Source organism: Henckelia pumila, chromosome 3 (assembly GCF_033568475.1).
Source record: "Henckelia pumila isolate YLH828 chromosome 3, ASM3356847v2, whole genome shotgun sequence".
Taxonomy (NCBI): domain Eukaryota; kingdom Viridiplantae; phylum Streptophyta; class Magnoliopsida; order Lamiales; family Gesneriaceae; genus Henckelia; species Henckelia pumila.
Window position 1 is genome coordinate 31,660,140 of NC_133122.1, and position 12,184 is coordinate 31,672,323.

The 12,184-nt window shown below is 37.4% G+C and overlaps 2 protein-coding genes across 5 annotated transcripts; one reads left to right on the top strand and one right to left on the bottom strand.

The window, feature by feature from the left end:
* Positions 1-238: 238 nt before the first annotated feature.
* On the top strand, positions 239-1,153 carry LOC140888392 (uncharacterized). Its single transcript, XM_073296069.1, has 2 exons — positions 239-719; positions 813-1,153. Exons 1-2 carry the CDS (start codon positions 239-241, stop codon positions 1,151-1,153), a joined length of 822 nt encoding a protein of 273 aa, XP_073152170.1.
* A 1,874-nt stretch (positions 1,154-3,027) lies between these two features.
* On the bottom strand, positions 3,028-10,074 carry LOC140886985 (uncharacterized). Of its 4 annotated transcripts, none has more exons than XR_012151736.1 (5): positions 9,024-10,074; positions 8,404-8,536; positions 6,002-8,278; positions 5,099-5,358; positions 3,547-3,668 (listed from the first exon to the last, which is right to left on the bottom strand). XR_012151736.1 is itself a non-coding variant. In XM_073293960.1 (4 exons), the coding sequence occupies exons 1-4, from the start codon at positions 10,040-10,042 to the stop codon at positions 3,303-3,305; spliced, it is 3,786 nt and encodes a 1,261-aa protein (XP_073150061.1). In that variant the 5' UTR covers positions 10,043-10,074; the 3' UTR covers positions 3,028-3,302. The 4 variants fall into 4 exon arrangements, 2 of the variants coding, with proteins under 2 accessions (XP_073150061.1, XP_073150060.1); XR_012151737.1 differs by having other exon boundaries at positions 5,099-5,416; XM_073293960.1 differs by lacking the exon at positions 5,099-5,358 and having other exon boundaries at positions 3,028-3,668; positions 9,033-10,074.
* Positions 10,075-12,184: the final 2,110 nt, after the last annotated feature.

Consider the following 12,184-nt stretch of genomic DNA (forward strand, 5'->3'; position numbering starts at 1 on the left):
GCTAGTAACTGCTATATTCTTGATTCTCTTATAAATTAACTTCATTATAGCTTCAAAAACACTCCAATTTCCTTCAAACAAATTTCATACGAACTTGTTGTTCATGGCATACAAGAGTTCTTCTTCTTCATCACCATCATTGGATGATGAAATTTTCGATCCCATGATTGATCAATTTTTATTCACGACAATACGACAACCAAGCTATCGATATTTTGAGCAAGCCGCTTTGCATGAAATGGGAGAGTCAAGCCGCAAATGTGGCTACAAAAGAAAACAAAAAGATCGAGAACGTATTGTGGGGGCTGAGAGATTATATAAAGATTACTTCACTGATAGCCCCGTCTACAACGAGAAAGATTTTCGAAGACGATTTTTAATGAGAAGATCTTTGTTTCTAAGAATCGTTGAAGCTTTACAGATGAATGTGTCTTACTTTATCCAACAAAGGGATGCAACCGGTATGTTTGGCTTGTCATCACTTCAAAAGGTTATGGCTGCAGTCCCACTGCTTGTATATGATGTAGCGGGTGATGTCGTTGATGAATACTTGAGAATAGGCGCATCGACTGCGTTAGAATGTTTGAAAATATTTTGCAGGGCGGTGTATGATATATTTTCTGAGCAATATTTGAGACAACTAACACGCGAGGATGTTGCTCGGCTCACTGCTGAAAATGCTCGAAGGGGTTTTCTCGGGATGCTTGGAAGCATTGAATGTATGCACTGGGCTTGGAAAAATTGTCCAATAACTTGGGCAGGACAATATCAAAGTGGACATAAAACATAACCTTCAATCATACTTCAAGCAGTTGCATCAAAAGATTTATGGATTTGGCACACATACTTCGGCGTACCGGGATGTAATAACGACATCAATGTGCTAGAGGGGTCCAATTTGTTCTTAAACCTTGCAAAGGGTGAAGTCCCTCCAGTGCGGTTTGAGGTGAACGGAAACGAGTACAACATGAGGTATTATCTTGCCGACAGTATTTATCCATCTTGGGCTTCTTTTGTCAAGACTATCTCTCGGCCTCTCTCACAAAAACATAGGACATTCGCAAGATATCAAGAAGGCGTGAGAAAAGAGGTTGAACGAGCATTTGATGTACTTCAAGCGCGTTGGCACATTGTGAGAGGTCCATCCCGCTGATTTAGATTATATAATGAAGACTTGCATGATTCTTCATAATATGATTGTGGAAGACGAAAGAGAGGATATGATCGAAGATCGTGATTTTCCTGCTCGTGATAATGAATACGTGCTACCGGATATTGTTACTTCGAGATATCCTACCGTAGAGTTTAACGCTTTTTTAAAGCGACGTGTCGGCATTCGGAACAGAGATTTGCATAATAAGCTTCAGAAGGATTTGATCGAACATATCTGGAGTTTTCATGGAGATGAATAATTAATAATGTATTTTTTCTTAATTATGTGTGTGATTTTAAAAATTATGTTTTTAACTTTATGTGTAAGCTTTTAATTTTAATTATGTGTAATATAAAATTTTAAATATGAAATTTTATTGTGTTGAATTATTCATATATTTAATGAAATAAAAATTTATTTGTGTATTTATTAATTTTTTGTCATATTAAAATTTTAATTATGTGTAATTTTAATTTTTTTTAATTGTGCAAATTTATTTTGTGTTTCAATAAAAATATATTTAATAGAATAAAAAATTAATATTTCAACATCCTCTCTACAACATCATCTCACCATCGCAGAACCAAGCAATGAAGTCTTCATCGCTGACATAATCATGCAATGAAGTTACCAACTTCATCTCACCAACATCATCTCACCATTGAACATGCTCTAATTATGAGGATGAATTTTAATGATTTTTTTTTTCACAATTTTGTAATATAATCTTATGGGTTAATTTTATAAAATGAATTTTCAATCGGTTTGATTCATGAAAAATATTATTTTTTTTATATTCAAAGTATTACTTTTCATTGTATATATGGATCTGATCGATGCGTTCATGAATAAATATTAACAAGACTATATCACAAGAGACCTGTGTAATTGGTTTTGTGTTTAAACTTTACAGTGCAGTTGGTACACTAAGGCAGTGTTTGAGATAGCTTCTATCAAGCACTTCTCAAATTTTTCTTAACAAAATTTGTTGAGGAAAAACTGATAAGTGTTTTATAAAAGCTCTCTCAAATACTATCTAAATCTTATATTATAATTGTGCTAGGGCAAAACCAAGGTATCACAAAGTGGAGCGGCTTAAACAAGTTATGAAACAGATTTATGACAGCGTAAAGTGACGGAAGTTGAACTGAGGCCGAATCCGAGATTCATAGTCAATCAAGTTGAACCAAGTGTTGGCAAAAAAATACCTTCAAAAAAAAGTGTTTGCAAAAAAATTGTGTTTTAAATGCGATTAAATTTATAAACTATGACAAGTGAAAAATAAATAGAAGTGAGTAGCGTTCATAGAAACAAAAAGTGAAAACTTAAAAATTAAACGTGGGTGATGCTTAACAAATGAGCTATTACAATGATTTTAGTACTAACTTCTTTAATAGAATCACTTTCGAAAAATCAAAATCACTATATGACTTTCTGGATTTTAATTAAAGTATGCAGAAACTAACACAAAATCTGATTTTAAAAAACACATTGAAATGATTTTTTAAAGTCAAAATCTAGTAATCAATTTTTTTTTTCTTTTATTGCAAACGCACCCTAAATTAACATGTACATCATCTCATCGAAGATAATACCAGGATGAAACATGATCTCGATTGACCACTGCACAAGATATAAGCAGCACATTCTATACTCGAGTTGAAAGATTCAGAATAAGCTTACTTCAGAGCGACCATATGTTCCTAACATTTACTTTCACAGCCAAAGAGGCCTGATATGAGAAACCTAATATCTATGAATCCGGCTTTGGTTGGTTTCAGATGTACATGGATTTGTATCAGTGTCCAGACAGACGAGACAGAAATCACGTAACAGCGAGAGAATACAAAAGTACATGGGTAATGTATTGACATCAATGTTTTTCCAAAAGCATAGATGGACACAAACATTTTGCAGAATTCATATACTTGCATCTTTTGATCTATTGAAACAAATTGTCCTACCTAAGCAGCACAGAAAATATCAGATGAGAATCTACTCATCTTTCAAAAATTTTGATGCCACATATTAAGTTAAATAATTCCTCGACAACATGCCAAAACTTTACCAAACGTTTCAGTTTGATGAAGAAAGTTGGCGATGAAATATCATCAATCGCTAAGAAAAGCAGGCATGTGATGAAGTACATCTAAAGCACATTAAACTGACCAGGAATTCTATTACTACAAGATGGACACATTGAACCTATAGCACCCGTTTGTTGCATTCTTGTTTGGGATGGTTCGTGATAGAACACATTTCTGCACCACACGCAAATGGATGTGACCAGATGGCCACCATCTGTATTGGTCATCAAATTCTCGTTTCCAAGCCAAAATGAAGGATCTAATCCTTGTCCCACATCTACATAAGGGAAAATCTTGGATTCTCCAGGAACAGAATCTGAACTTAGCTCATCCATAAAGCTATATTCCACAGGCACAGTTTTGCCTGGCCTTGTAGCATCATCAAGAATATCAAAGGAATCATTCACTCCAAATGAACCTTCTTCACCCTGTTCAAGATTGAAGGCAAGATAAACATGCATATCAAATTCACAGTAAAGCAAGTGTTGCACTGTGGATGCATAAAAAGAAATAAATAATAAATAAATACAAATTACAGGAGACGAAGAGGAAAGTGAAAGCATAAAAGGATAAAAACATGAATAAGCTGCATTAAATTTGAATGAAATTTTTAATTGTTACCATCTGAAATTAGAAAGTAGATTAGTTATGGGTTCAGGATTTTTAGTTTATTTTTTGCTTGATCCGTCGTTAGTAAAAATACACAAGATGTCCGTCTAGCCTCGAGGCTTTGGGAGACTTAGCCCTAGCACCTCAACACAAACTAAGACAGACATAGCACTTCTATAGTACACATAATTTAACGATAAAGCCCCACTCTTGGTGCAAATTTAAGGGTCGAGAAACTTTGTAAATATGCTTTATTATATATGGACAGTAGGTCCAAAATAGACTCCAAGACAATGCGATTTATTTGCGTCTATCAACTAATGACACTTTGTAATATTACAGTTGAACAGCTTGTAAAGCATATATTGGATTTACAAAATGAAGTTATTTTCACAGATTTTTTTCAACATATCATCCCTCTAAGCACTTCAACCTTGAGCCTTGCACCTTGCACCTTGCACCTTGCGCCTAGGCTCTACCACAACAATGCGCCTTTTTGTGCCTCGTGTTTCTCTATTAACTATGGCTTAACTGTAGAAGAGAGGCTCTATTTATCTAGCAAGTTTGGGAACCAAGTACGGGACCAACTTTTAGCTATAAATCCATGCGCACACCTAGCAAATGCCTCCTGAGGGATGCTTAAACAGGCAGGTCATCTTATTTTGTTCGTTATCCTTGTAATTCCAATTCGCACCGTTGCTCCCAACTATTTAAATTAAGCTTGTGGGAAATTTGATTGAGTTTAAATTGTATGGACCAGAGTGCATCGAAATTTTATTCGCTAATGAACCACCAATTAATCCAATGAGCAGAGTATACATTTTCCTTGTAATATCCATTTAGCTTGTTCACATAGAAATTGACTCTGATCATCCTCATTCTAGATTTACCATATACTACAACCTCAATCTATTTGCGTCCTTTGCACACAGGCACGATCATGCACTTTGCTTGATATCTACTGTCATATTTCTCCATAAATGAGCGCATACAATTGTCCTGTTTTGGAGGTAAGGGTTTGAATCTAGAATAGCAAGACAAGAAAGCCGGAGATTTAAGCCTGACGTTTGAGGTTCTAGTTGGATTAGTAAAGCTTTTAGTATTGACAGTTCACAGTTGTAGTAAATAAATGTAATAATTAATAAATGCACCGCCACATTCATATATAGCATGTTTGTTTGCTAAATGCACTTTTTATGTAAATGAAATTATGACCACTAGCCTCGTTTAAACTGGCAAATTAACGCACATTTGCATTAACCATCTGGTAAGGATGCAGAGACGCTACAAAAGCCCTCAGTTACTCTTATTTTCTTCATAGGTCAGGCTCAAGAGTGACATCCCCATAGCCTACATCAATAATCCCTGTCACAGAAAAGAGGTGATCTGGAAAAAATTTATTGCTACATGGCTTCTTTGACGGAGCCAATGACTAGGATGCCTCGCGTACTTTGAGTCTTTGACCACACCATAAGTGTTTCGGAGACCATGCCAAACTATTATTGTGATCTGTAGAACTCATCTCGTATATTGGGGAGTCCAGACAAGGAGAAAGTGATGTTAACACCTATTACAACAAAATAGTTACCCTAATTGCAACTAGATTGGTGTTATAGTAATTTTTGTGAACTTTCCAATGAATGTGCTTGCCAATCTTGTCATAAGAAAAGGTGAGAGAGATTTATTGAGGTTAAATGTTTCATGTCATTCTTTATCAACATTTTAATAATAAAGGTAAGATTTCAACTGAAAACAACAGCCTTCAGGATAAGAATTACGCTGCGTAACTCAGAACCTAGTCAAAACTAGGAAGTTTGCCAATTCTTTCATAAGAAAAATTTCAAACCTCCCGGCCCTTGCAATAATAATCACCATTAAATGTAAACTTTGAAAAAGGACTAAAACTTAATCACGAATTTCATGAAGAATAACTAAAAATAAGGGAACACCTTTTGGCCATTTGCCAACATCCCACGATAGGCATTTCTACCGTATATATTATTTTGTAATTTCTTCAAAATTAATATGAAAAATAACTTTTTAATATTTTAAAATTAATGCCTAGTCCAATTTCGGTTTTTTTTTTTTTTTAATATTCAGAATTCAGAACGTTTTCCATGTATAATGCTACACTGAGGAATCTTGAAAGTACCTTATCTGATGTTAGGTCAAAATTACGAAAACATTTTGATGACGGATCTTGCAAATTTGAAGCAGTACCAAAACCACCCTGAAGCACATTACTACTGCCAGTTCTCCATGGGCTACCAGTTTTAACAGAATCAGGAGTCTGTGTGCAGTCATTTCCAAAATCAACAACAATGTTTTGACCAGAAGTTCCTGCAGGTCCATTCCAGTCCCGTCCTAAGTGGCACATGTTAAAATTATCATGTCCCTGTTTTTTTGTGTTGAAGGATGAACCAAGGAAGTCCATGCCAAAAGATTTTCCTTGTTTCTGAGCACTAGATGTAATACTATTTTGGGAAGTAATGTGTGGTGTTTGAAGACCATATGTTTCCTCGACAGAAGATTCAATGCCAAAACTCTTTCCCTTATATGAATCTGCCAGCTGTTTCGTCTCAAGATTGCCGAAAGAGAGACTTAGCTCATGCTTTCCAATGTTTTCGACGTCACTGAATTTAGACCGACTTGGAGGAGCAGTGTAAATGCTGCCACCTCTATATGTGTTGTCAAAATCTTCTGAAACACTGGATGGACCATGTAATATACCTTCAAATTGTTCCTGTTTGTGCTCTTCCAATGCACCACTGAATCCCCTCATTATATTATCTTCCAAGAAGAGTTGCGTATCAGTAGCCGATGAAAAGCCAAAGCAATCTTCAAGGTTTCTACACTGTTCAATTCCAGTCACAGACTTCGAATTTAAAGCGGTATCAGTGCTCCTGAAAGGGTCACTCAATTCACCGATTCCAAAATTTTGGTCGTTGTCTAGTACATTATTCTTTCGCCCAGAAATTTCATAGTTATTTTGAGCATTACAGTTATTTTCATGACCAGATAAAGCAAATAACACACTTTTAGAAGTGTTCTGCACTCCAGGATTTGACGGTTCATGATTAGACACCTCACTATTGTATGGAATCACAGAACTGATTCCATATTGCATTTGCTTGTGCCTATTCAGAACATCATCATCTGCTACAGAACTGCCTTTATCACTGGAACCAAAACAAAACGTTTCATCAACTGTGCTTCTACCTGTCGAGCAGGGAACATGGGCTTCAGCACATGCTTTGCCATCATATGGTGCTAGCATGGTAATAGTAGAATCCTCAATTGGTTTAGACACCATTGATGCCGAAGTCGATGCCATATGACTGATGTTGGCATTCTCACATGTTAACTTTTCAAAATGAGAGAGCTGTTTTTCATTGACAGCAATATCTTTGTCCTGCACACCATGACTTCTAAAAGAGTCGAATACCAACTCATTAAGTGCACTACCATGTTCACTAAGTTCATGTTCATTCCTTGTCCGACAGGCATCCACATTCCGTAAATCAATATCACATGATTTAGCATTATTATTTGAGTTGAACAAACTAATTTCAGAGGCCATATCTAGTTTGAGATTCTCTGCCGAAGCAAAATTCGTAATGACGCTGTTCATAACACCACGAGTTTCATCATGGAACTGCAAAGGTGAACATCTTCCAGACCTCTGCAAACTGGAGCCATCAATCATCTCGGAAACACCACCGGTGAAACATGCATGATCTGAAGCTCCACAGAAACTGTAGCTTTCATTGTGAGTACCAAAAACAGTGGTACCAGAGCATGGGTTTGTTGTAACAACTATATCACTAGGTTCATCAGCTCCAATCATATTCCTCTTAACCTTCTCTGAATCTCCAACGCGCACGATATCCTTATTGCCAGGTGAACAAACACTCGGCCCATCATTAGTGACTTCATAACCATTTTTTGCAACATTATTTCTTTGAGATTCTAAAGATCCATCCGTGAAATTATCCTGAACAGGAACTATGGGATCAAGAAACTCTCCCTCGGGATGAGTTTCTGATTCTCCAGCAACCTTCGGTTGGTTTCTCACATGCGTCCCCACATGACCATTGTACCGATGCCTTTCACTAAAAGTCTTGTGACAAAATTGGCATTCATATTTTCCTTCCTTAATAATCACCCCATCAGTAATTCGCATTCCAATCTTGTTTCTGTTCTTCCGGTGAAGAGATGCTTGGTGCTGCAATAATTCATCTTTCCCAGTGAAAGGCATATTGCACTTACTGCAATGTAAAATTTCTCTAACTTTGTCGTCTGGCAAGTTCCCAGGATCTATTGAGATTTGCATCTCTTGACTACCAGACACCAAAGTAAAAGCAGGTGGGGACGTAAAGCAAACAATGTTTTCCTTTCTTTGGTCATCCTGAACCGGATGGTCAGCAATCTGTCACATTTCCCACAAACAAAATAAAATTGACGATTGAAACCAAATGAGGGCTGAGAGAAAACACAAAATGAATGAAAATAAGGACCATGAGTATAAGAAGGAAAAAAATCACGTTGACTTACAGCTACGGAATTCAATTTATCAGCATCAGGAACAATCCCAGTCTCCTGTGCAGAATTTGCAATTTGGGCACCATGAAGAGCTAGTAAATACGAAGAAACATCCTTGCACGAAACAAACTGCTGTCCGCTGGGGCTGTTAAAAACAACACAGGTAAAACTATTACAACAGCAATACAATAGATATAAACTCCTAAGTCGATTCATTTCCATGAACATGATATCGAAATCTGTCAATTGATTACTGTGATTTTTTCTGTTTAATAAAGTTTAATATCCGGAGAGATTTCCTCCAACTATAATTCTTTGCATATGCACTTCAACAATATAAATATGTCTTCAGTTTAATTTAGTTAATGTTGACAATCAAGAGATGAAAAAGGAATTTTAAACCATAGCCATTTTTAGCTGCAGGTGTCAATATGGCAGAATCACATAATTTCAGTGTGGGCTTGGGCTTGTCCTCACTTCACTAACTCCTTGTCATTCAAAATTCACATTGGGATAATCTATCTTCTTTCCTCATAGTTCTAATTTTCTAATCACAAAATATAAATAAACAAAAACAAACAATGGCAAAGCAAAAGAAGCAGTGTGCAAATACATAGTTCAAACAACGGAACCTTATGTACCGGCGGCAATACAACCATGCACGGCCATTCCTCTTCTTGACCGAGAGTAAAAGCTTCCAACCAATAGGCAGGGGACTCCCAAACTGCCTTGCATCCACGATTCTCCTCTTCTTCCTCCTACTACCCCACTGACCATCCAATCCTCCCAAAAACCCCAGAAACTCCTCCTCGCTTTTCAATCCTTGGGTCCTGCGCATAATTTCCTCCCAAAAGGGATGTTCCACCCTCCCCAAGTCCACAAAATCAACTGCCACTCCATCCACGTTCACGAATTCCCTGTCTCTATCATCTAAATTCTCCCGCACGTGTGTCTCATTCTCTACACGAAATCCTTCCACGTTGTGTTTGATACCAATAACCTCCACGGGTGGAAGCTCGAGTCCATTCTCAAACAATTCTTTCTTCCTTGGGCGGCCCCGCTTCCGTTTAAGGCTTGTGTTGCCTACAGCGGAAGCATAGGAAGAAGGCAATGAAGGCAACTTTGCTGGGAGTGGGGAATGTGAATAATCTATTTTTACCGGAACTAATTGATCAAAGGAATGTGAGTAATCAATTTTAACCGGAACCAATCCATCAGGATTCACATCGGAATAAAATAATTCCTTGAGTAGAGTGATTATGTGAGAATTCTCGGCATTCTCTGGGTCCGTATTATCGTTAATATTTACCACATTTGGCGCGGTGGTGCGGAGATGGGGTGTGCGGCGGCGAATAGGGATAGGGGAAGAGGAGGGAGGAGCGAGACGGAGGCGGGAATAAGTTTGTTTGCGGGAGCCGGCGGACTCATTGAAGACGGAGCGATCAATCTTTGGGATAACAACATCGTCGCAGCGGTGGGGATCGAAGGATGAGGAACAGCAGAGGGAGAGGGAATATAGTTCCGATTGGGAGAGCAGTTTAATATCCACTATGGGTATTGAATCCAATTTGAGTGAACTTCCTTCAACAGTGGTGGTGACGGCGGCGGAGGCGTCGGCGGTGGTGGCGGAATCGGCTGCGAAAGAGACCATCCTTATTGGGGTTTTTGATTTGGGAGAGTGGGCCACTTGCTGAGTGATATATTTAGATTTTGGATTAATCGATTTTAACTTAAAATTTTGTATATGTATATTAACTAATATATTATTATAATTAATATGAAATATAATGAGGTTAAAATAATTTTTAATGTAATTAAATGAGCTAATTGCATTCACACCCCCTGTGAAAAGTTTAAAAGGCATAAAACCCCCTGTGTAAAATTAATAGCATGTTAGACTCTATGTCATTATTGATGGCATCTTTTACTAGTGGAGAAATCACATGTCTGCCACTTTCTTTTGGTTTTATTCTCCTCACATGCCTGCTTTATTGTTGTCGGGGCATCTTTTGCTTTTGAAGTAGGCCCATGTGAAAACGCATCTTCAGTGGTCCTTGTCCATCTTTGCTTGTGTCGGAAAAATCCTTTCGATCCGTTCAGGGTCTAAAGGTTTTTTAAAATTCTGGTTCCTTCTGATTTGGGCATTCTGGGCAGATATTCTCTGACCATCGTCCAATATGAGCCATGTTACAAAATTTTCGGCGAGTTTCTTTACTCCTCGGCAGCTTGTTGTTCCACAAAAGATTTCTCTTCTTTTCGAAGAGTTCTTCCGCAAAGGCTGTAGTTTTCCCTGTCATTATGTTTAACAGGAACGATCCATTCACAGAATTCTGATAAAATTTGAATGAAAACTTGACTTTGTCCATCTCAGTAAGACAGACCCAAATACCTCATGCCCTTCTGGTTGAGATCTCATTTTCCTCGAAAGTGGACACCAAGGGTATTTCTTCAGTTTTAGGATCCTTAATAAATTTATGACTATTTATATCAGGTCTCCTCAGCTTGATGAAATGAAAGGGTTCGTGTGATCCTTTCACCATTGGTTCTGGAGCCGCACTGAAAATTTGAATGAAAACTTGACTTTGTCCATCTCAGTAAGACAGACCCAAATACCTCATGCCTTTCTGGTTGAGATCTCATTTTCCTCGAAAGTGGACACCAAGGGTATTTCTTCAGTTTTAGGATCCTTGATAAATTTATGACTATTTATATCAAGTCTCCTCAGCTTGATGAAATGAAAGGGTTTGTGTGATCCTTTCACCGTTGGTTCTGGAGCCGCACTGAAAAAGTATAACTCAAGCACATCCCCTCTGGACAAATGATCATTATTTGCCCATGTTTCTTGGACTGCTTCCTGGATCCATTTTGGTAATTGTGATATCTTCGGAAAGCTTGATGACGTTGTATAAACTGAAGTCAAAGTCCCAAATTCATACCAGAGTTTTACATCTTTAGGATTGACATTGTTTTTTAGCCAAACCATTGGATATATTCCTGCAACATCAACCCTGCAAGTGTTCGGGTTGATTTCACTGCTTGTATTCAATTTCTCCCATCTCTGTTGATAAACCTAGAATGGATAAATAATAGATGGATTAGTATCAATCTTAGATTTGCCCTTGTCAGTGTTGGGCCTAAGATTGATCTCTTCCTGATATGAATCTTATGTATGAAAGGCAACACGACTTCATTGAATCGCACCTCAATTCGATAACAAAAGAAACAACGATTTTTCCCTATCTTTGAAACAAGTAAGTTTGCAAAATCCACCTCTAGTTGAACCTGTAACTAGCAACAGATAATTGCGGAATAAACAATCGATCACAACGGGACCTTCAAAGGAACCTGTCTTTGACAACCCACGAAGATAATCAATCGACAAACGCCACAAAGTTGTTAAAATTTGATAAGTTTGATTTTTGAAAACAAAGCAAAGCTTTGAACAAAATTCTAGAGAGAATTTCAATTGATAAAATCAATAATATGAACTATGTTATTTTTAATAATGAATGTCTTTGTTGTATTTATAATACAACTACAAAATAATAAAAGATCACGCAAAATATTGCAGAATATATCTAAAGATATCAAAGATATCTCCTAAAAGTTTCCTAATAAACTTAAAAGACTCAAAATATCACAATATATCAAAAATACTCAAAATTCCACGCACACACACTACACGCCGAAATGTGTGTGAGAGAACGTCGGCGCGGGCGCGCTTGTCGTGCGCAGGAACGGCGCGGGCGCGCTGGCCTCTCGCAGATGATGGCGCGGGCGCACGTGTACAGGA